General features: G+C 40.0%; 1 protein-coding gene across 1 annotated transcript; it reads right to left on the bottom strand.

The window, feature by feature from the left end:
• Positions 1-248: 248 nt before the first annotated feature.
• LOC135701884 (histone H3-like) lies at positions 249-26,059 on the bottom strand. Its single transcript, XM_065222829.1, has 3 exons — positions 26,006-26,059; positions 25,725-25,919; positions 249-641 (listed from the first exon to the last, which is right to left on the bottom strand). The coding sequence occupies exons 1-3, from the start codon at positions 26,057-26,059 to the stop codon at positions 249-251; spliced, it is 642 nt and encodes a 213-aa protein (XP_065078901.1).
• Positions 26,060-26,542: the final 483 nt, after the last annotated feature.

Raw genomic sequence — 26,542 nt, 5'->3', positions numbered from 1 at the left:
GGTTCGATTGGAACATTTAAAATTTTGGCTTCAGTCTTCGCGTCTCTTATTAAACACCGTCTCTGGCTCGACCCATGTAACGTACCGTGTATGGTGAGCAGTGCCAGTCCGCGATGATTTGCTAACCCGCCTCATGGGATGTATGGGCCCAGGCTGTATGTTTGTTTTCAAAATCTCGAAACCAATGTCAGAAAGCGAACGCATGAACAAATTGAACGTACATTTTTGTAAGATTTTCGACGGGCAAATTAAGCGCGTTCACCACGGAAACGACGAGCCAGCTGGATTTCCTTTGGCATGATTGTGACACGCTTGGCGTGGATGGCACACAGGTTGGTATCTTCGAACAGACCGACCAGATAAGCCTCGCTAGCTTCCTGTAGAGCCATAACAGCTGAGCTCTGGAACCGCAGATCGGTCTTGAAGTCCTGGGCAATTTCACGGACCAGACGCTGGAAAGGCAACTTGCGGATCAGCAGTTCGGTCGATTTCTGATAACGACGGATCTCACGCAGGCCGACGGTGCCTGGCCGGTAGCGATGAGGCTTCTTTACTCCTCCAGTGGCTGGAGCGCTTTTGCGAGCGGCCTTCGTTACCAACTGCATGCGAGGAGCCTTACCTCCAGTGGACTTGCGAGCGGTCTGCTTAGGTACGATGTGGATTCGATGAAAGCGTTTGCTGTGTTCAACCAATTAGAAACGATGAAAGAACAAGTATACAACAACTAACAAGAAGAATTTAACCCTCGAGTAGGTATAAAAAAGCTGAAATTTTGAATTTTTGTTCACGCATACCAATCCGCAAACCCGGTAAGGATCTATCACTACCTTCTAGCTACAGACCAATCAGACTCCTTTCAGCGCTGAGCCAATTGTTCGAGAAACTAATTCTCAATCGTTTACTCAAGTTTGTCGAGGAGAACAACATTCTCCTACCTGAACAGTTTGGGTTTAGAAAAGGGCATTCCACACATCACCAGCTAGTTCGGGTGATGAATAACATTCGAAGTAACAAAGCTGTATCCAAGTCCACAGCCATGGCATTGTTAGAAGTTGAAAAAGCGTTTGACAATGTATGGCATGACGGACTTGTGTACAACCTTTGTAACTTCAACTTTCCACCACATCTTGTAAAAATCACCCGAAGCTACCTCCAGCAAAGGTCGTTTAAGGTATCGTTGAATGGTTGCAATTTAAACACCTTTTTCATCCCAGCAGGTGTTCCGCAAGGAAGTCTGTTGGGCCCTTTGCTAAACAGCATCTACACTTCCGACATTCCTCCCTTGGGCAACGGTGGCGTGTTCTTCCTGTTCGCAGATGATACCGCTATAACCGTAAAGGAAAGGAGGCCTCGTGAAATAACAAACAAACTTCAACGATGCCTTGACGCCTTTGCTGATTATGCCACCACGTGGAAAATCAAAATCAATGCCTCCAAAACCCAATCAATAATGTTCCTCCATCGACAATCTCCAAAACTAAAACCGGTTCCCTCTTGTACTGTAATAATGGATGGCACAAGGATTGAGTGGTCCACCGAAGTAACATATCTTGGTATGTTATTTGACGAGAAGCTCCTTTTCCGCTCGCACATAGATAGGGCAGTAGTTAAGTGTTCCAATCTAGTTAGGTGCTTGTATCCGCTAATTTGCCGCAGATCTCGTCTCTCTAGCGTGAACAAACTGGCTGTCTACAAACAAATCATTGCGCCTGCGATCTTCTACACAGCTCCGGTGTGGGAATCATGTGCACAAACGCACAGGAACAAAATACAGGTAGCGCAGAACAGGGTATTGAGGATGATCTTAGATCGTCCTTTCGATACCCGCATTTCCGACCTCCATCAAGAGGCTAACATTCCGAAAGTAGATTTTCAAATTAACGAAACTAGGAACAAATTTGTGCAGAAATGCAATACATCAGAACATGCTTTGATAAGCAATTTGTATATAGTAGGCCAGGTGTATATAGTAGTTGTAGATTAGTTGTAGCTGTAAATAATAGTTTTAAGTAGTCTCCTTTTTGCAATTCAAAACAAACCAATCCCACCAAGGTGGTCATACTCTAACAGGCCTGATAGGACTAGGAACATTAAAGAATAATTGAAATTTCAAAATAACTAAAGTTGAAAAGACGCATCTGTGTCACTTGAAAATCCATACATGTAAACCAAACAAATACAAGAAATAAAGATAAATTCAATTAAAAAAAAAAGAATTTTTGTTCACTTTCGTTTCAACCTTCACCGACGATACATCCCCAATTTTAAACAATGAATGGACGTAGCAAGGGAGGTAAAGGACTCGGCAAAGTGGAGCAAAGCGTCATCGAAAAGTGCTGCGTGATAACATTCAAGGCATCACTAAACCTGCCATCCGTCGTCTGGCTCATCGTGGTGGAGTCAAGCGAATTTCCGGGCTTATTTACGAGGAAACCAGAGGCGTGTTGAAGGCGTTTCTGGAGAACGTTATTCGAGACGCCAAGAGGAAGACCGTCACTGCAATGGATGTCGTTTACGCCCTGAAGCGACAGGGACGCACTCTGTACGGTTTCGGAGGATAAATTAGCATCATCGACTCAGACAAAAAACCGGCCCTTTTCAGGGCCACCAAATGAATTTTAAAGGTGTTTTTGATTAACTTTCTTATCGGGATTTGAAAGATTAGATTTAACCTAAGTTGGTCGTTACTGGTATGAGATCTACCACTACTAATCCAGTACCGACAAACATTTGCATTCATTTGTTGTGTTGGGGTAGTTCCAGGTAAGTAGTGCGTTTACAGTGATATTCCAATCGAAATACAAAAGAATCAACAAAAACCGCTTGGATTGTACGCGTCTTGGTTAATTTGAGGACAATCATAGTCATACTAAAGAGAATAAACAGATAGAACCCCGCTAAAATTCCTATTCCTACACAAAACACAAGCTCCTGCTGCAGTTAACAAAAATATTTATTATCTCATACAACGTAGTCCTACGGCATCATTGCGTACAACCCCATTGGGCTGTCCCTTGTAGTTTTATAGCGAAGTGAGTGGAAGTAACCCTGTGCGCAATTTACGAGCAAAGTGATGAGGAAGGCCGGAGTGTCATACAGCTGCCATGAGTAATATTTTTCGAACGGTTCTCTTTCCGTTCAAGTTAATGAAGTTCTCGTACCTTTCTGATATGCCGCTGTTCGAAAGTCGTGACAGCTCGTCCGTTCCTTCATCGTCATTACCTCATTTCGATCCGATCAATTTTCCAACAGCAACACTTCCCCCGAAAATTTTAACGAGCAGCACCGGCGCACAGTGGGACGAAATAAAAAAGGTGGGACATGGCCATTTGCGACGAAACTATTGAGTGTAGCACTTTGATGTCTTTTAGAATGTTTACTTCATTTTTGAGTACTTTATTTGAGTGGTAAAAAGTTTTGCTTAAGGGGGTATACACTAAGGGAACGAAAAATTATTTTTTATTTTTTTTTAAACCATGGACATCTATTAAAACGCGTTCCGGTGTTTCCGTTCACAAACGACGTCTCAATCCGTGGTGGGATAAGGATTGCACCGACGCGAACAGCGAAGTCCGCCACGTTTAAACGCTACCGCCAACACGGTAAGGTCGGAGATTTCGAGCGGTACACCGATCTCGAGAAAACTTTTAAGAGCTTGATTAAAGCCAAAAAAAACGCGGCTACTGGCGTCAGTTCGTCGATGGTTTGTCGCGAGAGACTTCCATGAGAACACTCTGGACTGTCGGCAGGAGAATGCGAAAGGCGTCATCACCGGTCAACGAAGACAAGGAGTACTCAAACAGTTGGATATTCAGCTTCGCGTGGAAAGTTTGCCCGGATTCGGTGTCGGTTCAAATCAACGTTCGTGATCTCCCGTCGGGTAGTAACGAAAAAGATTCCCCGTTTTCGATGGTGGAACTCTCACTTGCTCTCCTCTCATGTAACAACTCAGCTCCAGGAATGGATAGAATCAAGTTCAACCTGCTCAAAAATCTCCCAGACGTCGCAAAGAGACGCTTGTTGAACTTATTCAGTCAATTTCTGGAGCACAACATTGTTTCGGATGACTGGAGGCAAGTAAGAGTTATCGCCATTTGAAAACCTGGTAAACCCGCGTCGGATTATAACTCGTACCGTCCCATCGCGATGCTGTCCTGTATACGGAAATTGTTGCAGAAAATGATACTTTTTCATCTAGACAAATGGGTCGAGTCGAATGGTTTACTTTCAGATACGCAATTTGGATTTCGGAGAGGCAAAGGAACGAGCGACTGTCTTGCGTTGCTTTCAACTGAAATTCAACAGGCCTATGCGCAAAAACAGCAAATGGGTTCAGTTTTCTTGGACATTAAGGGGGCTTTTGATTATGTTTGTATCAACGTCCTTTCGGATAAACTCCACGATAGTGGGCTTTCACCAATCATGAACAACTATTTGAGCAACTTGTTGTCTGATAAATATATGAGCTTCTCTCATGGAAACTCAACAACTTCACGAATTAGTTACATGGGTCTCCCCCAGGGCTCATGTTTAAGCTCCCTTCTTTATAATTTTTAACATTCCGAATACGATGCATCCGAAAAACGTGTAACGGCAAGTTTGCAATAACATAGCCATTTCTTAATGACATAACTTAGCCATTTCTTAATGAATTTCAAAAATTGTGGTAGCTTTAGAATTCCTAGGGTTTGTAGATGATTTTGATTGCAAAAAGATTGAAAATAGAGTCGTCTAATTTTTTAAAAAGCGAAAAGAGTTGTTACTCGTTTTTTTGAAAAGTGTTTTTGTAGGGTTTTGCAAGTGGCGCAAGATCTGTAATTTAGATTAATGGGCACAAATGTTCACAATTAGCCAGAAAACAGTTATGGTTCCTATATATGGATCCTGGAGACAACGGAACGCTCTTCAAAAAATCCGGAACATCCGTAAAAGTGGTCAATCCATAAACCTGATCCTAGAGCTCTGCGTTTTTTTTTTTTTTTGAAAACATTAGGAACTGTGATATAAAAAAAATATTTGGGGTCGTGACCTAAACCTGTACCTGTATGGCCATGAGACCGTCCTCCGGAAGATCCGGAACATCCGTAAAAGTGGACAATCCATGAAACTGATCCTAGAGCTCCGCGTTTTTTTTTTAACATTAGGATCTGTGATATAAAAATGAATTTGGGACATGGAACCAGATGGCAACCCCAAATTGCTTCTATCATCACAGTTCCTAATGTTTATAAAAAAAACCCGGAGTTTTAGTATCAGGATCGTGGATTTACTACTTTTAAGGATTTACCGGATCTTCCGCTGGCTATTTGGGTCCATGACCCAAATTCATTCTTATATCACAGATCCTAATGTTAAAAAACGCGGAGCTCTAGGATCAGTTTCATGGATTGTCAACTTTTACGGATGTTCCGAATCTTCCGGAGGACGGTCCCATGGCCACCCAGGTACATGTATATGACACTACCCGAAATATTTTTTTATATCACAGTCCCTAATGTTTTCACACAAAAAACCGCAGGGCTCTAGGATCAGGTTCATGGATTGACTCATTTTACGGATGTTCCGGATTTTTTGAAGACCGTTCCGTTGTCTCCAGGATCCATATATAGGAACCATGACTATATTCTGGGTAATTCTGAACATTTGTGCCCATTTATATAAATCATAGATCTTGCACCACTTGGAAAACCCAAAAAAAAACACACCTTTCAAAAAAACGTGTAACAGCTCTTTTCGCTTTTTAAAAAAGTAGACGACTCCATTTTCAATCTTTTTGCAATCAAAATTATCTACAAACCTTAGGTGTTCTAAAGATACCACAATTTTTGAAATTCATTGAGAAATGGCTAAGTTATGACATTGCAAACTTGCCGTTAAACGTTTTTCGGAGGCTTCGTAGTCGGCGTAAAGTTTTTTACCCACCGTATTCGGAGTGTTATGATGGTTGTCTTGACGAAAATTGCTCGCTAAGGCAGCTTGCAGATGACGGCGTTGTGTCCGTTATGGGGCCAAGTGCACCGGACCTGCAAGGACCATTGCAAGATACCTTAGACAATTTGTCTACTTGGGCTATTAAGCTGGGTATCGAATTCTCTCCGGAGAAAACTGCGTTGGTTGTTTTTTCAAGGAAGCATCATCCTGCACAGTTACAGCTTCAGCTAATGGGTAAAACAATCACTCAAAGTATTTCTTTTATGTATTCAGGTGTCTGGTTCGATTCCAAATGCACACGGGGAAAACATATTGCGTATCTGAAACAAAAATGCCAGCAAAGGATTATTTTTTTCCGTACAATTACCTGAACTTGGTGGGGAGCTCACCCGGAAGATCTGATCAGGTTGTACCGAACAACCATCCTTCCGGTTTAAGAGTACGGCAGTTTCTGCTACCAATCCGTAGCAAAAACACACATTCTGAAGCTGCAACGGCCAATACCGTTGCCTTCGTATTGCGCTAGGCTGTATGCACTTGACTCATACGATGAGCCTCGAAGTACTCGCGGGTGTTCTTCCACTGACAGATCGTTTCGCGGAACTGTGCTGCCGGTTTCTCATCCGTTGTGAAGTAATGAATCCTTTGGTAATAGAACACTTTGAGAAGCTGCTCGACAGAAATCCTCAAACAAGATTCATGAGTTTGTACTATGAGTACATGACGCTGGAGGTTGATCCTTCTTCATTGATCTCCAATCGTGATTGCTTTCAAGCCTTCTACAGTTCTTGATCTGATCATGATGCAAGAAATTCATGGAATACCAGATCACCATCGGTCGATGGTTGTTTCCTTAATTTTTGCAATCAAGTACCACCATGTAAGTAACGATAAAAGCTTTTTCACAGATGGAACAACCATAAATGCTTCCACTGGATTTGGTGTATTTAATCAATTTCATAGCGCCTCCTATAAACTGCAGAAACCATGCTCCGTATACGTTGCGGAACTCGCAGTTATAGTTTACGCAGTAGAACGAATTGCCTCACTACCTTCTGACCATTATTTCATTTTTACGGATAGCCTTATCTCATTGGAGGCTATTTATTCAATGCTTTATCTAACTACTCCTATACTATCACCTTAGCTTGGGTCCCATCTCATTGATCAATTCAGGGTAATGAGAAAGCGAACTCGTTGGCTAAGGTGGGCGCTATGGAAGGCGATATTTTTGAGCGACAAATCGCCTTCAACGAATTTTTCTCCATTGCTCGTCAGCAAGTCCTCATCAGTTGGCAACCAAAATTAAATGATGGTGAATTGGGAACATTCTATTCTCCCACAGGTGTCGAATATTGAATTAAGCTCTTGGACAGCAATTTATGTGCGTGTGGCAGTGGATATCACGATATCGAGCATGTTGTTTGGTCATGTACCTTACACCGTGTTGCCAGATCTGAGTTATACACATCCCTCAGGGCCCGAGGAAAACAACCCACGATACCCTTAGAGATGTCTTGGCGAGCCGAGATCTCGACTATTTGAATTTAATTTATGTGTTTTTTAAAACGGATCGATCTGAGGATTTAGTAATTAGTGTCATCTTGTGTTCTCCCAAGTTGTTAGCTGCCCATCGGTGTACCCCATGTTTGTATATTTCATCAGTTTGTCGCTTAGTTCGAGATCAAGGGCACATTGCTCTCCAAACCTTGTGTTCACAATCCCTACCCTGCCATCTATATGTTACCATTTGTTACCCCTAACCCCGAGATAGCCGCGAGTAATCGGCCCCCGCTATACTAACGTTAGTTTTAATTAATTTTGTAATCTAAACAATGACTATCGGCTCCGCAAAGCAATAGCAAATGAGCCTGGAAAAATAAACCCATTATAAAAAAAACAGTTTTAAGGGGGTACTACCGTTTGCTCTCTATTTTTACCCTATAACTTCGTCCACTTGAGAGGTAGAAAATTGTCGTCTTGGACAAATTTTCTTAAAATGACTTCATCTACATAGTTTCCATAGATGTTCATAAATTTTATCAAGAAATAAAAACAAATATTTTTTTTATCTGAGCGTATACACACCTTAATCAAAAATGTTAACCTCTCAAATAAAGTACTCAAAAAGTGGAGAATTTTTCTAGAGAAATCAAAATGCTCCACTCGATAGTTTCGTCGCAAATGACCATGTCCCACTTTTATTGACTTCGTCCCACTGTCCACCGGTACGGACACGCCAACGGGCGCAAGGTGTAAAAATATGTCGTGCCACGTCGATTGTAATAACAGTCAAATGCAAGTCCGACAGGCTTCCGTTACCGACACTTCCTGCAATTGACGGACTGGTTGGTTTATTGCTTTTTCGCCTTCTTTCCTCGATTGAAAAACAAACCCCTTCGCCCACCCCTCCCTGAAGGAATCGCATTCACTTTCACACAAACCAAAGCTTACATATTTGCTCGGAACTGGCACGTTCAAAATCAACATTGCACGCGTCAACACAAGCTGCCGCACATGTGCACTCACGGAAGTCACACATTCCTGCACCGAAGTGCAGCTGAGAATAGCTCCGGTCACAAATGGGAACGACGAGGAGGAATTCAAACAGCTCAAAGCCGAAAAAAAATCTCGCAAAGTTTAATAGACTTCATAAACAGTTGATACAGAGTTTCCAATTTCCAGAAGCAATATTTCATATTTTCCCTCGGCAGGATTTTTCCGGCTTTTCTGCGAAAAGAAGAAACACACGCAGTCACATAAACAACAACAGCAGCAACCAACCAACGACGGGACCGACGGCAGAGATATGAATATCAAACATTGCAGTTTATGCAAATGCCATCATAACGCAGCATTCGAATGCTGGATTGGGATTTTTTTTTTCGTTCTTTAGATGACACAGAAAGCGAAGAGCTTTGGAAGTTCCGAATGCCGTTTCGTGGCTACCAGGCCAGGATGGCACTGGAGAGAGGGAATAGGTATTTGCAAGTGCAGTAGCAGGAACAACAGGAAACCGAAGAAACATCGAATCCAAAAATAAATATCCGCATCCGTATGCATCGTTGAAATCACATGCAGTTGTTCTTCATCTGGGAGTTGGAGGCAAAAAAAATTGGATCCTTTAGTGGAGAATAAATGGCAACAAACTGGTTGATGGTGAATGCATGAATGCAGTGCAATGGTTACAGAAACGGAATGGAGTCAAGTTTTATGTTTTATGGCAGGGTTGGATTCCGAAAAAAAAAGTTTACGAAAATATGGCATGCCTCATAATTCTCCACAAAAATCTGGTGCCATCCACCTTTGGTGAGATCCGAAACCAAGTAACAATTTGGGTTTTATGAGAGTTCTATAGATTATTATTTAGACTTGTGAAATACATTAAAGCCTCAATCAAGCTTGCAATGTTACTTGGGAACCTTCTTGGAAAATTAACAATTCTTCCGGAAATGCTCAAATCCACCTACAGAGAAGAGAAGTCGGACAATTTCAGATTATTATCAATCAGGTCTGTGCGTAGAATATTGTGTGTCAGGATTTTGTCACATTTTTCTTGCAGCTTATGCATTGCTTGTCACGCTCGTCCATATGATGTATTTATCGTGATTGCTCCTTTCAGTACCGAAAGAATATTCAGTTGTCGTTCCCGGGGTACTTCAGGGTTAAGATATCATTTTCAGCCTAGGATTTTAAGCTGGTTCCATTAGCTTCATGAAAACTTCAGAAGTTCTGAGAACTTCAGTGATATCCAGAGAAGATCAAGAGAACTTGAAGAAAGTGTATGAAACATTAAAAAAAATCCAAGTATCTCAGAGAAGCTAGGTCTTTCGATCCTAAATGATTGTCTTGAACTTCAGGAAAGTACAGATTTTATTTATTTATTTATTTATTTAACGTCAATAAGTTTAGACGGTTTTTACAATTGAGTTTATGGTAAGTTTAAAGATCTATCAGGGAAGGTTCCGATCAATTCTAGAAAATTCCATTCACTTCTGTAAAAGATCGAGAACCCTAAGAAAGTTCTGGAAATTTTACGAAAGCCCAGAGAGCTCCAGAAAAAAGGAAATATATACAGTAATGACCCGATTTTGTCAGCCCCTCCGCTCTCCAGACATTTAGCATAAAACCATATCAGATTTCACATAACTGTAATTCCAAATCTTTCTCATTCATCTTATTCTTATATTCATCAAGATGGATGTCTAATAGTACGTTCAGACTAGGCTCTATATTACGTAATATAGCTTTGTAATATGGATATCACTTTGAGGTGTTCACATTACGGCATGGTAATGTAGTTTGACGTTTGCATTTCAAACGCATGTGCATGCATCAAAGTTGCCTGGAATTAATGTGATTATTTTTTGTTAACAACAACAAACAAACATCCGTTCCGTGTTCAATGTCAATCTGTGGAAATGAGTGATTTCGAAACATTATATACGGTTTTAACCCAGTACAGAAGATACGTGGCGGAAAGTGACAATCTCCTTCGGATGGTGTCCATGAAGGTGCTGATGTACAGGCGCAAACGACGGCAGCATTTGAGAAACATCCTCATGCTACGGAATAAATCCATTACTATATCCACCCAAATGAATCACGTAACCGTGAACAGAACGATTTGGAAGAATGTACAGCTAATGTATAGTTGTTTCTATCAATTGTATCAAAAATATTACTTATTTTTCAAAATAGAACCGGACGTTTTTTTGAGGAAAATGCTCAGCAGAACGGAGAGAATTTTATTAAAGAAAACTTCAGGATGTCTAAAAACTTTTTTGAAATTCTTGGCTCCAAATTGCGCTGTTTAGAAAAGCAGGATACAGTGCTTCGAAAATGCCTTCCGCTGAAAAAGAGAGTGGGTATCGCTGTATACGCGCTGGGATCTTCAGCGGAATACCGAACGATCTCGAACTTATTTGGAGTGGGGAAATCCACGACCTGTGAAATCGATCAAGAATTTTGCAACGAAGTGTGACGGCTCATGCGAATGGAGCAGATGGATTCATTTCCGCTCACGAAAGAGCGCATTGAGGAATGCATAAATGGATTGAAAAAAAAAGGTTTTCCACAGTGTTATGGTGCGATAGGTAGGTAAGATTGATAGATATGTGCATATTTTATTAACACTGAACCGATTGCCCTATATATATGTACTAGTTTCAATTAAATATTAGGATATTTTCTTGATAAACCTATCTTTTCACATCAGTAGATGTATTTCTTTAGTACATGTACTGTACATATCCATCGGTGCAGCAAATTTTATTTATTTCTTTATTTTCTCAATGTCTCATGATCTAACTTAATACCTCCGTCACCCTCCAACTCGGTCCAAAAAGGAATAGGGTTTTTGATCTAATTTCCGTCCTACTAAGCACATCCCGCGCTTTACCTCTCTTTTCTCAACGATTTTAAACAAAAAACGGAATGTTTCTTTCAAATATGACTTCTAAATTTATTTACCTTTCCATACGTACCTTTGGATTTGATAAAGTGTTTGAGATATTGTTTAAGGGGAACCTGTAGTAGGGGACAAATTCAGTTTTACAAAAATCATGCCGTGTGACACCTCTTTCTTCATGGTTTTTCATCAGTAGGATTTCTTAAGACTTTAAATGGATTATTGACCACATTGGCTACTTCCGGAACCACCGAAGTACCCCCGGGGGAACCTGTAGTAGAGGACAATTGCATTATTACACCAAAACATGCCGTACAACACCTCTTTCTTCGTGATTTTTCATCCGTAGGCTTTCTATGGACTTTGAATTGATCATTGACTACATTGGCCACTTCCGGAAACACCGGAGTACCCCCGAGGGAACCTGTAGTTGGGGACAATTCCATTATTACACCAAAACATGCCGTACGACACCTCTTTCTTCATGGTTTTGCATCAGTAGGCTTTCTATAGGCTTTAAATGGATCATTGATCGCATTGACCACTATCGGAACATCCGAAATGCCCCCAGGGAATCATAAGTAGGGGCCAATTTCATTTTTACACCAAAACATGCCGTGTGACAGCTCGTTCTCCATGTTTTTGCATCAGTAGACTTTCTATAAAGTTGAATTGGATCATTAATTACATTGGCCGCCTCGAAACCACCGAAATGCCCTCCGGGAAACCTGCAGTAGGTGACAATCGCATGTTTACACCAAACTGTGGCATACGATAGCTCTTTCTCATGGTTTTTCATGGGCTTTCTATAAACTTTAATTGGATTGATCACATTTCCCGCTCACTGAACCACCAAGAGGCCCGACGGAAACCTGTAGCAGGGGACAATTGCATTTTTACACCAAAGCATTCCGTATGGCAGCTCTTTCTTCACGGTTTTTCATCAACAGACTTTTTAAAGACTTAAATTAGATCATTGACTAGATTGGCTGCTCTCCGCACAACCGGGATGTATCTGGGGGAGGGATCCCTTTAGCAGGGGACAATTACTTGTTTGAACCAAAATGTGCCGTGCAACAGCTCTTTCTTCATGATTTTTCATCAAAAAGGTTTCTGTAGAAGTTGATTATTGACCATATTGGCCAGTTTTGAAACCATCGAGATGCCCCCGGAGAACCTATAGCAGAGGTCAATTATATTTTTACACCAATACATGCCGTACGACAGCTCTTTTTTCATTACTTTTCGTCAACATGTAAGATGTGACGATATGAAAAGATATGAAAAGTTTCGTATACGCCGATGAAAATTCAATAATAACATTGAGAAAGATTTTTTCGGAAGCAAGGATTAGCCTTGAACTCGTCTGGGAATTGAATCGTACGGTTTATGAATTGTTTCAATAGGTATTTAATACCAATCGTCAATCAAAAGTTTTTCCAAATTTTTTACAGACGTCGATGGTGGGAACACGCTCCTCACTCAAATGGGAAAGCAACGAAAAACAACGCATTTTACTCCAGGGGTGCATTTTAGTCCATCCTTACATAATATTCAAATTTTGCTTTAGTCTGTGTTCATGTGACTATACTCACACGCTGCGAGTATGTAGTAAGATCAGATTGAAAAAGAGAAAAAGACAAAGATGCATACTCATTCTTTGCGATTCGTTATGAAAAATGTAAACAATGAACATTGCGACCAAGATAATCATAGCACAGCCTTGATGTTGACTTGCATCTGTATTAGTATTTCGAAAATTTGCTGATAAACTGTTTTGCAGTTGTTGTGATCCATTCAATGCTATAGAAAGCCTACTGATGCAAAACCATGAAGAAAGAGGTGTCGCAAGGCATGTTTTGGTGTAAAAATGAAATTGTACCCTACTGCAGGTTCCCCGGGGGTACTTCGGTGGTTACGGAAGTGGCCAATGTGGTCAATAATCCATTTAAAGTCTTAAGAAATCCTACTGATAAAAAACCATGAAGAAAGAGGTGTCACACGGCATGATTTTTGTAAAAATGAATTTGTCTCCTACTACAGGTTCCCCCGAGGGCACTCCGGTGGTTCCGGAAGTGGCCAATGTGGTCAATGCTCCATTTAAAGTCTATAGAAAGCCTATTGGTAAAAAAAAATCATGAAGAAAGAGGTGTTACATGGCATGTTTTGAGTGAATGAAAGAACTGACCGCACTCAGAACCCTCCCTCAGGACCGATTCCAGGGAAATGGCCATATCTCGGTTGATTCTGAGTCGATTTTAGCTCTTGGTACGTCATTTGCTTTGGAAATGGTTCTATTTTTGGCGTATGAACAAAAAAACACAGATTAGTAACGGACACTCTGAGAAAAACTCATCACAAATTTAGCAATTTAGACATGCCCTCAGGAAACCCGGAATATCTCCGGTATTCGGTAACCATGATCACTTCCATTGCCTCACCATAAAACTTGATTAGTTTTCTAGTCGAATGTTTCTTGAATATTGAAAATCGAACAATGTTCAACGAAGTTTCAACAGTCCAAAGTTGGACAAAATTTTGATAGTACCCTATATTTCTCACAACCCCTGTATATACAAATTATTTGCTTTGATCCTTTTAGATGGATGCCAATTGAAGTACGTGTGTGTAGACTACAGGTGAGTACCGCAATTTTTAATGACGTTTTTAATGTATGTTACTATGATATAAATTGTAGGTATCACTTCCAGTACATAAATGTTGGAAGTCCTGGACGATGTAACGACTCGAAGATAGTTCGAGAGTTCAAACCTGAGAAAAGAACTGCAAAATTAATTTCTCAAACAACATTCGAAAAACTTCTGTGGATGTTCCAGTGTTGTTGATTGGCGATTCGGCTTTTCGTCTGTCTGATGTCGTTATGAAACCATATCCATTCCGTGCAGATGCTACACTTAGAGGAAAAAGGGATATAATTATGCATTATCAAAGGCTAGGAGAGTTCTCTAGTAGCACGTTTATCATAAATCGGTTATAAAAACTTGTATACAACTTATTTCAGTCATAAACAAGTTGCTACAACTTTTTGTGACCGCAGTGTGCTACTCGGGTGTTGAGAACGCTTTCGGGCATTTAAAAGCCCGATTTCGAAGAATCGGGAAAGGTTTAGATAACAGGATCGATAAAGTTTCCCTGATTATAAAAAGCTGAACGCAGTACACAACTTTCTTATCGATTGCAACGATGGTATAATTCAGCATTGGATGCAACAAATGCAAGATAATGAGCGGAAGGAAATGCCGGAGCATATTGTAACAATTACTGATACGAATCCCTCTGCGCAGTCCATACGGGAAACCATTGCAAACTATTGTGACAAGATCACAGATCAATTTGTGGCGCAGACCAAACGTTGCGCAATTTTTCCGCTTCGAAAGACCGGGTTCTTCCATAGCAACGAAACTTCATGTAAACAAAACGTTGAACAAATGGAAATTCTTTCCAACCAACCGGAAAGGATGATCAAAACAAATTTGAAATTGATATCTGACATCTAAGCATTCTGTTGTTCTCACTGAGTTCTCACTCAATCGAAGACACTACCCAAATAAACCGTGTTTCCAGTTGTAGAAAAGCTCAATTTTGAGTGATATATAAAATGATATAATTTGTATTACCCTCTGCAAATAATATTTGATGACGTATCATATACATGGGACATCATGTAATATAGTTGATAATATAAAGGGTGATACGTTCAAAATTTGGTCAATATCAACTTGACGTATTTCTTTCAATTTTGCATTTAAAAAACCTGAACACCCCTCATTTTGAAGGTGTGTGTGTGTAGAATGTTGCTCTTATTTTGATTTTGGAATTCACTCTTCAGTTGTCAAAATGCCGTCCAAGCAAGAAGAGCAGCGTATCAAAATTTTGCTCGCGCATCGCGAAAATCCGAGCTACTCGCACGCAAAGTTGGCAAAATCGCTAAAAGTTGCCAAATCAACCGTTACAAATGTAATTAAAGTGTTTGGGGAACGTTTGTCGACAGCCAGGAAGTCTGGATCGGGGGGAAATCGAAAACCGGAAGCCGCTGAGACGACAAAGAGAGTTGCCGGTAGTTTCAAGCGAAACCCTAACCTCTCTCTCCGAGATGCCGCAAATAAGCTGGGTGTATCGTCTACAACCGTGCATCGAGCCAAAAAACGAGCCGGACTATCGACTTACAAGAAGGTAGTGACTCCAAATCGCGATGATAAACAAAATACGACGGCCAAAGCGCGATCCCGGAGGCTGTACACGACGATGCTGACGAAGTTTGACTGCGTGGTAATGGACGACGAAACCTACGTCAAAGCCGACTACAAGCAGCTTCCGGGACAGGAGTTTTATACGGCAAAAGGAAGGGGAAAGGTAGCAGATGTTTTCAAGCACATGAAACTGTCAAAGTTCGCAAAGAAATATCTGGTTTGGCAAGCCATCTGTACCTGTGGCTTGAAAAGCAGCATTTTCATAGCTTCCGGGACTGTCAACCAAGAAATTTACGTGAAAGAGTGTTTGAATAAACGTCTGCTGCCTTTCCTGAAGAAACACGGTTGTTCCGTACTGTTTTGGCCGGATTTGGCATCTTGCCATTACGGTAAAAAGGCCATGGAGTGGTACGCCGACAACAACGTGCAGGTGGTTCCCAAACACAAGAACCCTCCCAACACGCCAGAGCTCCGCCCAATTGAGAAATACTGGGCTATTGTCAAGCGGAACCTAAAGAAGACCAAAAAAACTGCTAAGGGCGAGCAGCAGTTCAAGGCAAACTGGCTTTCTGCGGCGAAGAAGGTGGACAAGGTGGCTGTACAAAATCTGATGGCAGGGGTCAAGCGTAAGGCCCGGCAATTCGGATTTGGAAAAGCGGAAGCCTAACTGAATATTTTTCCTGAATTTTATACTAATTGAACTTGAAAAAGAAATTTAATTTGATTTTTTAAATAAACGATTTCACCGATTTACACGCGTTTTCCCTTGACCAAATTTTGACCGTATCACCCTTTAGCCTCTATATCATCAAACACTCTATATTACGTAATATAGAGCCTAGTCTGAACGTACTAGAAGGTATACTTTGGTACAATAAGAACATTGAAAAAGTTCATGTTTTTAATAAAGGGAGTTTGCAAAATCAGGTCATTATTGTACAGCCATTTCATAGCAAAACGATATAGTGGCTCAAAATATTAGGCGCGTATTTTTGTTGTCATTAGGGTGAGCATTCCCATGTTGGGATGGTCCAAACATCGATTTATTTTCAATAATTGCTTTTTTCAAAAACTTGTATCTTTTGAACAACAAAACTGATTTCATGTATAAAAATAATGAAGTAAAAGTAATGCAAAATTATTTTTAGCAAAAATATAATGGTATTAATAAACTTAGATTTTATATTTAAAAAACGAAAGTATTTGTTTTTTTCATGGTTTTCATGGTTTGTTGACAGAGGGAGAATATGTATCTATACCCAAGTAACATTGCAAGCTTTATAGAGGTTTTATAGCATTCTATAAGTCTAAATCATGGTGTACAGAACCCTCATAAAACCAAAATTTTTACTTGGGTATATTTCTTTGATAATTTAGGTTTTGCGACTGTTGTGTAAAATATATTAAATCATCAGCGATGTTTTTTTTTCCTTTTTGTGTTATATTTTTTTTTAAGCTATTAAGTTTTAAGTTTTCAATCAGTACTCCATAACGACTAGGCTACCATGCATCTCCATTGATTTATGGCGACTGTTAAATGGTCACGACGCATTTTTTTACCACCCTGGCATAGAAACGGATGCCCTTATGACAAAATAAATAAAAATATGGGTCAAATAACAAAAAAATAACAAATCTACCAATTGTTACGAAATACTTATAACCATTAAATTGTTTTGCTATGGAATGGCTGTATATATGATGCATCCTACGACTGGAAGTGTATTCAATAAAGAAAATCAACCATCTTAAGATATTACGGAAACTTCACAGAACTACAGAGAACTTCAGGGATGTTTGAAGGTTTTCAGGACAGTTGCATTAATTTCAGAATAGTATCAAAAACTTCAGATAGCGTAGGCAGTAAAAGCATGATATTATCAAGCCGGAGGCGGTGGAATCCCAGTCTGGTGGAGGAAATCTTTCGGGATGGAGATTTTCCTGGTTTCCCTGGGCATAGAGTATCATCAAGCTTTTGACGTAGGACTACGTATACTTTGTGAAAACCGAAAATGGAACAGGTAACGAAATTATGAAAGAGCGAAATGAAATTTAGCGTTAATAACTCAGCTGCTCCTGAACTAATTTCAATAATTTTATAACCAATCGATCAGAAATATGTCTAAGTATCTTTTAAAATTAAGGCTTTATCATTTTTCAAAATGTCACTATTGATAATTGCAAAAGCGATTTCAATAACACAGAGTTAAATTCAAATGTTTATTCAATCACCGCGTGGTGAGTGGTGGTGTTCTCCAGTACACAACGAAAGGCTCCCCGTAAGCAGCTAGCCGTTGATCGGATTAAGTTCCAATCACCGAGTGTGGTGGTTTCCGGTCGTGGGAATCAGTAGCAACAGCAGTGCTTTCGACAAGTGGCGTTGAACATTTTTCTCTACTACACAACAAAAGGCTGCCTGCAAGCAGCGAGCTGCAGCTCACATGAGCATCCATAAAAGGAGGAAGAAGCCGCACCGCTATTGATCGGAATCAGTAGGTCTCTGTGAGTAGCTAAGGCCCATCTATGCCAAGCGCATCATACTTAAGAGTATAAACAGAGAGAACTCGCTCAAATACCTGTTCCTACACAAAACACAAGCTTCTGCTGCAGTTAACAAATAACATTTATTATAAAAGACTACGTTACCATTGCTTGTAGTTTTTTCCTCTGTTAGGAATTTAACACCACTGCGACCAGTTACTTGATCTATTGCAGTATATCCCGTGTCCTTAATTTAGTACATGTCGTATTACACCGTCACAGGAAAATTAAGTGAACTTTAAATATGCTCCGTACATTTCTAGTAAGAAATGTTCGAGAACACAGGAGTCTAGAGAACTTTTGGGACACCGAGAACTTCAAAAAGTTTCATGAACATCAGGGAAATGCTAGAACATTAAAAGCTTCAGGGCAGTTTCGAGAGTTAGGAGAATTTTGGTGAAGATTATTGCATTTCCTTTAATTTCAGGGAAAGTTTTTTTTTCTATAATCGGTTGCTGATCTGGCCATAACCAGGCCCAGGAGACAATTTCTAGTTCCTCATTCTAGGTCCCTCCCAAGTAACATTGCAAGTTTTATTAAGGTTTTAAAGCATTCTAAAAGTTTAAATCATGGTCTACAGAACCCTCATAAAACCAAAATTGTTACTTGGGTGATTATTTGCCGCTGAGAAGCTGTTCCGAAGCCAAGTAGAACCTCCACGAGGCGTCCCATCATTCATCCCATCATTCGTTCCATCATTCGTTGAACCGCATCGCAGCGTTGAACCTGGCTATTGGCCATGAAAAGGCTTGCCAATACACATAAAAAATTGACTACATACAACCGAACATTTGTTTATCTCAAATCGAAGGAAGACATTCCGCGCAACTACCATAAACCGGACTAGTTCATGTTGATCTTCGTCAAGCTTCGTCTACAATTTTGGACTTCTACATCAACACGCCTTCCATTTTTTAAATTTTTATCTTTTCAAACCAGTAACGTTGGGAGATCACCTTTTTGTTAATGGTATATGATCTACCACCAAACCCTAGTCGTGACAACTTCAAACTAGGGACTCAGGATTGTACAGTAATCAAAGGATTACATTTCAGTGCTTGTTACTTTTTATGACTTGATAACCCGACCAGAACGGTATAACAAAATTATATCATGATTATATCAACTTCTGTTATACATAATAACCGTTGATATAATCTTGTTTATAATGAGGAATAAAAAATGTTAGCATTAGTAGCACGAAAAATTAAACGGTTTGTTTTATTTTAATTTTTTGTTTTTTTTTTGTGGTCTCGAGCCGGTAGTAGAATTTAATTTTTTTTAGGGCTACGGAAAAGTTCACATGGAATTGGGCTAATAAGGTTAATGTCCCTAATGTCAGCCTAAGTGTCCCTAATTGGAACTATAAATAAATTTCGAAGGCAACCATTTTTTTTTTTGATAATGATAAACTAAAAATCAACCATATTCATATGTATTGTCATTGTTCTACGAAAAATTTAAGAACGATCCATAGATCCATAGGCCAAAGCTAGTGCTTTTTCTCCTTTTTTTACAGCATTCTCTTCTGATTGGGATGCTAAAATATAATAAATTATTACAGTCAACTCTCCCTTACTCGATCTCTCCTTAACTTGATTCTCCCTAACTCGGAAATCCAGGGGCCTCATTTCGCAAGTCGAATCAAACTACCTAGCCCAAAGCGACTAGGCTACTATATATTGATTCCGTAATACCTGAAAATGTTACGTTGGTGATTAAGAATGCACAACTAGCATTACAAAATTGAAATTGTCACTGCAAGACACTTCTGATCAAAAGGCTTACCTAGATTTTAACTATCTAGGAGCGATTGCGCAATGATATATTCGCTCATGAACGGAATCCAAAAACATAAATTATCAGTTCAGTTGGGTTCTTTGAATTTTGGCGTGCACTTTTTCAAATAAATATTTTGCAATTTGTGAAATATGTTTTTGATGATAAACAAATTAAAATGATCAATGGAAAATTGCAACAATAACCGTCGAACGTTAGCAATCAAAACTTACCTAGAATATATCTTTAATTTGCAATGGTGTGGGAGACAGATCTCAACGCATACCCAAACAAAATGTGCAACTAACACTGTATTAGAATTCAAATAGTGCATATGCAATCAATGAATCGCTTTCATCTTATTTTTGTTTTGTTACATATACTTAAATTAATTACTTTCGTATAGCTAAGTTGCTACTTAATACTTAGCATAATGCTTATGCTACTTTATAACCAGAAAAAAAAATTTCTTATCAGCGAGTGCAATGTAAACGGCAATATTTGAGAATTATAACAAACTTTGTTACAAATATATTTAGCCGTTTACGTCAGTGCAGCAAGAGTGCAGAGAGTGAGAGGTGTTGGGAACACACGATTTATTTTTAACTCAGTTGCCGGCGCCAGCGAGCTAAGAAGGCTCTGGCTGGCATACACAAAAGGTTAGCTTGCATCTACTCCTTCGTCAACAGTTGATTTAGACTAGATGGTTAACGCACCAGATTTCCCACAAGCCAAGATTGTTAAGCGTCTGGGTTCTAATCCCTGAGGCAGCTATGTAGACGCTTTTTGTGTTTGTAAAGCAGGCTAAAAGGAGAGAGAGAAGGAGGGTGCTGTGTTGAGGGGGAGGAGAGCAGATGGTTTTTTAAATATTTTAACAACAATCTAAAAATAGAAAACACTCAACAAATGTGTTACCCAAAAACCGTGTTAAAAAGTTCAGTTCATACCCTTTTTAGTTTTTACCCTAATGAGTTATTTTGTAACAAGGTTTGTTAAAAATATGATATAACCCTAACAATACTTGTTATATTCTTGATAGTACGTAGAAGATTTCTTGTTATATGTTTTGTTATTTTAACTACAAACGGTACATGTTTTATAACAGACCATGTTACGAATAATTTTAAATCTCAGTAACACAGTGTGTATTATTTCTGATACTTCCTTCTGGTCGGGAATAGTGACAAGACTCGGGTAGTGATCACCGCGCCGTTGTGCATTTCTATACTATACCTATATATCAAATCAAAAATATTGTTTATGTTCAAAGATTTCACATAATCCTTTTCCCTTTGTCTTTCTCCTTTTCCATTCCCTCTTCTCTTTTCAGAAAGCGAGTAATGGTGCAATAGCCATAAGTCATAAAAGGCTAGGACAAGAGTTAGTGCTCATGTCCCAACCGTTTGAAGAAAATGGAGCATCACTTAACCTTTCTAGCATTGATGCTTCCAACGACCAACCAATCATATCATTACCAAAATAGGAACGTACGGTACGGGATGTCCTCGTTTCATCCATTTATTGGATTCTGAAGCATCGTGTTTAAATGTTCGATTTAAACAGGCCCGATGTTTTCTGAATCATCTTGCCCCTTAAATTCTGCAAAGTAGGCCTGGCTGTTTTGATATGTGTGACGCATCTTCGATGTGAAACATATTCAAAATAGACAAAAAAAATTATGTAGGTATAGATGTAGGATTAGATTTCAGGGAAATTGCGGGACATTTTGAGATTTCGGGAAATTTTCAAGTAGGTTAAATGTAGCAGTTTTGGTTAAACGTTTGTATGTTGATGTTTTACAATTATGGTACATGATTATATCATAGACCATAATTGGATCGCACCATATCAGGAACATTTAACCATAACTGGTATATCCATAATTTTTTTTTTTTTAAGCGATTAGAAAACTTCATACAACTTGTGAGAGTCCCACCGAGTGGTTATCAATGAAATTTAGGGATTCCTAGAACTGTTCTATGTTTAGGGCAGCAGATATCTATTTGCTAAGGGCCGCTAAGGTGAAGTGGTCATACACTTAAAAAATGTCGTACAAGAAATGAGTAATGACAAGGGCTCGTGGAATGCCGTCAACAGAATATTTAGTAACACAAATATTGAAAAAGCTGGAGCTAAGGTGAAGAGAAGATCAGCGATCTTGTTGAAGCAAATAATAACATAAGATGATAGAAATTTGGCCTCTACCCAAGGTTATGGCAAAAACAAGAAGCTGCCTTGGATGAAAATCTTTCACGTTGGGATCCTTCAGTTTTTTTCAAATCACTTGAAATTGTATCGAAAATAAAGGGCGAACACGAAATTATTGCGACACCGAAAATGTCATGCCAATTTTCTTATAATGTTTACAATCAAACCAAAATTTTAGGGTAGTTTTATACATATATTTACTTCAAAAATCAAAAGAAAAGTTAATCGATAGAGCCTTGAGTGTAAAATTGAACGCATTTTCGCTTGATGCCCTCCATCAAAGTCTTTACAGTGTCATCCGGTACCAGTTTCTCAGTTTTTTTCCATTTTCTTAACATGTCCTTCTCGTCTTTGACTGTCTTCTTGCTCTTCCGAAGTTCCCGCTTCATTATTGCCCAGTACTGCTCCACCGGGCGCAGCTCCGGACAGTTTGGCGGATTCATGTCCTTTGGAACAAAATGGACAGAATTGGCCTCATACCACTCCAGGACACTTTTAGAATAGTGGCATGATGTCAAATCTGGCCAAAATAGCGGAGCTTCGTCGTGCTGCTGCAAGAACGGCAAAAGGCGCTTCTCGAGGCACTCAGATTTGTAGATCTCGCCATTTACTGTGCCCTTTGTCACGAAAGGCTCAATCCTCAGTCCGCAAGAGCAGATGGCCTGCCAAATGAGATATTTGGAGGCGAACTTCGACATTTTCTTCTTCTTAAATTTGTCGTCCACATCGAACTTGCTCTTGCCGGTGAAAAACTCCAACCCCGGAATTTGCTTAAAATCGGCTTTTATATACGTTTCGTCGTCCATCACACAGCAGCCATATTTTGTCAGCATCTTCTCGTAGAGCTTCCGTGCCCGAGTTTTAGCCGTCGATTGTTGCCGCTCATCGCGGTTTGGGAAGTTCTGTACCTTGTATGTATGTAGTCCAGCTCTCTTCTTTGCATTCTGGACGTAGCTCTGCGACATGCCGATCTTTTTAGCCAAATCACGGCTTGAGACGTTGGGATTTGCTTTAATCATCCGCTTCACCTTTCCCTCCGTCTTTTTGTTCTCCGGTCCCGGTTTTCTTCCAGCTCCTTTGCCGTGGTCCAACGTCAACCGCTCCTGGAACCGCTGCAATACTCTGGAAACGGTTGAATGGTGAATGTTCAACATTTTTCCCAACTGCCGGTGCGACAGGTCAGGAGATTCCAGGTGTTTGGAAAGAATTTGTTCTCTCAACTCGCGTTGGTTCACCTCGATTTTTGTTGAATCGAAAAACACGACTTCGAGTTTGACAGCATGTACACAATACACATCAATGAGAAAGTGTGCAAAACAGAGTTACATTTTACTCGTGTGTGCAAAAATGTGCTGCCAAGACTCTCAACAACCCGTCTCCCGTCGCAACAAAAACAACATGTGACGTTCTCGCTAGAGATACGCGAGAATAAGATACGAGCGAGAAACAAATGCGACACCCAAGAATCTTGGCGTGCGCGAGGCTCACGCTGATCTCATGTGCCTCATCTCATGTGCTACGATTCATGCTAGAACTGCAGAGCTCGAAGTTCTAGAAGGTGTAGGTAAGCGAAATACAGGCCATAGTTACATTTTCCTCGTGTGTACAAAAATGTGCAAGCGAGCCTCCCAACGAATCGTCTCCCATCGCAACGAAAACAAAACTAACGTGCGCGAGGCTCGCGCTGGTTTCAGTTGGTCCAGTTTTGTGAAATCGCTGGTAGAAAGTCACGCCAAAACTGCTTGATAAAGTGGTCAATTGGTTGGAAGACAACCGAGCAATTGCAGTGGGTGGACGGCACCACTATTCGGGGGATTCCTACTCAAGTTTTCTTTCATTAGTTAATGAGTAAAACGAAGAATATTTTCCTTTTTTAATGATTTTTTTTTAATCAAATTCTAAGGACCATAAGGTTTATGTTAGCTTGATGTAAAATAAAAGAAAATTATAGAATTTAAAGGCTCTAACAAATTATTTCAAATGTCATTGTAGTCAACCTTTTTCAGCAATTCGCTGTTTAGTCGAATCAAAAGAATATCAGCCAAGGTCTGCTCATCAAGCAAAGATCGTTGTTTGGTCAATATCAGAGCTAGAGCACTAAATGATCTCTCTACGCTCACTTGCGTACAAGGGATTCCCAGAAAAGCAGAAGCCAATCGGTAAAGCTCCGGTTTCGAAGTTTTCATCTTGAACCAATGGTCCAGTATGGTTTCCGGTTCCGATCCTGTGGTGTTGAGCTTCAAGCGTGGCATACATGCTAATTTCGCCAGTTCATCGCAAATGTTAGCATCTAGAGCTGTATTATTTGTTTCGTCAAGAGATGCCAAATATGCTTCAAAAGAATCGCCGTTTACCGTTTTCTCAATGCTTTCAGGTTGACTACTGTTTGGGTTGAAAACAACACGCATGTTTTCCCAAACATCATTTAAAAAGTCCTTAAAGTTTAATAAAATCACAAGTACATGTTAGCTGAAGTTTCAAAAACCGAAAAAAAATGTTTACTCACCATTGCGATTTCCTTTTGATCCTTAGTCATAAATGGCGTGTTCCGAAAATTGATCCGCTGATCAAGATATATCGCTGCCAGGAATGAAGGGTTGTCCATAAGTTTCACTCGTCGGTCATCCATTTTGCTGGTGAGTGTTAACGCCATATCATCTTTGGAACTCTTGAGATCAAATGTGCATTTCTCCCATGTTAAGAAAAAATCACCAAAAGTAATTTGAGAGCCCTGCAATCTCGTAGTTGCTTCACCTACAGGTCGAAAGACTGCCGAAATGCGCTGGATAAACTCCCACAAATCAATGTCGATGATCATTTCCTCGACTCCTTCCGTCAACGTACAAATGAAGTCCTTCACCTCCAACCATCATATAGGTGCTATTCCACCTAGTCAAGCAGTCCAGCTTTGGCTTCTTTTTATTGCTGACCTCAAACATCCTTTTGTAGGGTAGTTTTCTCAGCTTTTTCACAGCACTTCGAGTTTTTGAAAGTTGATGTTTCAATTCTACTGCTTTTATAGTGTCGTTAACTGCCAGCAGCAAAGTGTGTGCCGCACAGCGAACTCCTTGCAAAATTGGATCTATGAGTTCCATCCTTTTTTCCATTCTCACGTCTTCGTCATCAGACACTGCATCCGAAATTCTTGGACGAGTGGTGTGTCCTTCAGCACAAAGCAACGCATCAAAATCGTTGAGGGCCTCTTGTTGTGTCATTTTGAGACGGTTTACTGTGGCAAGAATATTGTTCGCATTGTCGGATGTCACCGTTAAGATGCGTCGAATGTCAATTCCGTATGGGTGCAGAATTTTTAAAATTTCTGTGGTCAAGTTAACAGCTGTGTGATTAACGTGTAATTCGATGACGCCAAGCGTTTTGATAATAATGTAATTATTTTTCACATACTGGATGTTGACGCATATGAAATCCCGATCCATTCTGGACGCCAGATCGACTTTAACGCACACAAACATACTGTCGATTTCCGAAACAATAATCTTTTGAATTTACTCGCAGACACTCCTCAGAAACGGTTTAATTGAATTCGGATTCAAGTGCTGCGCCGTCTTTAGCCCATCTTCAATGGGTCGGATGATTCGTTGAAACGCTGGATATCGTAACACATTCAGAGGAAACCCATTTACCGTAACCAGTTCAATTAATGAGGTGGTCAGCGTCTTAGCATTCAGTCGTACCTCAATTTTCTGAATTTTCCTGGAGCTCTCTCCTTCATCGTCATCTTTATCCAACAGACCATGTTGTCGTGAAAGTTCCTTGTACATGGATCGGTAGTGGCGGTAATAGCTGAACTTGCGTAAATCCGTAATTTTCCTCTCACACTGCAAACGAATACAATAGTTATTTTAGAAATGTTTATCCATTAGCTTTTTCAATTCTTTACCTGTAAACAAAAAGCTTCTCTAACCAAGTAGTTGATGCGAAAAAGATCTTCATCCTTGAGTGATATCTTTTGGCTCATCTTTTGCAGTACAATCATAAGCAAGATTCACGGAACTCAACAAAAAACCGATTCTACTTAATTAAACTGTCAATTAACACAGCAGAACACAACGAGAATGACTTGATAAACAGTTTTCTTTTGTTTGTTTGTTTGTTTGTTGTCACCAAATTTCTACCGACCCCCATATCAGCTATGCACGCAGGACGTAGGTACTATGCTGCTCTCGCTCGATCTCGCCGAGCTGGGCTCATTAGACGCAGCACATGTGACACGAATGAGACACGAAGGAACATAAAAGGGACGCGAAATAATATGCCTCGAAATGTACCAGGCACCTACGATGTGGTGGACAGCGCGTCTCCAGCACGCGGGGTGGAAGCACGTGTACATTAACTCTGGTGCAAAATTTGGTTGATTTTTACCCAATGGTAAAAAAGTTATGCCCTGTTGAATGTGTCGCAATAATTTCGTGTTCGCCCTTTATTATAGGAATGACCTTAA

The sequence above is a fragment of the Ochlerotatus camptorhynchus genome, unplaced genomic scaffold (assembly GCF_037179485.1).
Source record: "Ochlerotatus camptorhynchus isolate MF236.1 unplaced genomic scaffold, CSIRO-AGI_Acam_v1.1 ptg000178l, whole genome shotgun sequence".
NCBI lineage: Eukaryota > Metazoa > Arthropoda > Insecta > Diptera > Culicidae > Ochlerotatus > Ochlerotatus camptorhynchus.
This window is presented reverse-complemented; position numbering and strand designations above follow the sequence as displayed.

What these genes read in the sequence shown, in the direction of transcription:
- LOC135701884 (XM_065222829.1), bottom strand. Translation starts at nt 26,059, where the DNA reads ATGAGCCAAAAGATATCACTCAAGGATGAAGATCTTTTTCGCATCAAC. An exon ending in TTTTTCGCATCAACTACTTG is followed by an intron (nt 25,920 to 26,005) that starts GTTAGAGAAGCT and finishes ATTCGTTTGCAG; the next exon opens with TGTGAGAGGAAAATTACGGA. An exon ending in CATTAATTGAACTGGTTACG is followed by an intron (nt 642 to 25,724) that starts GTAAATGGGTTT and finishes GTACCTAAGCAG; the next exon opens with ACCGCTCGCAAGTCCACTGG.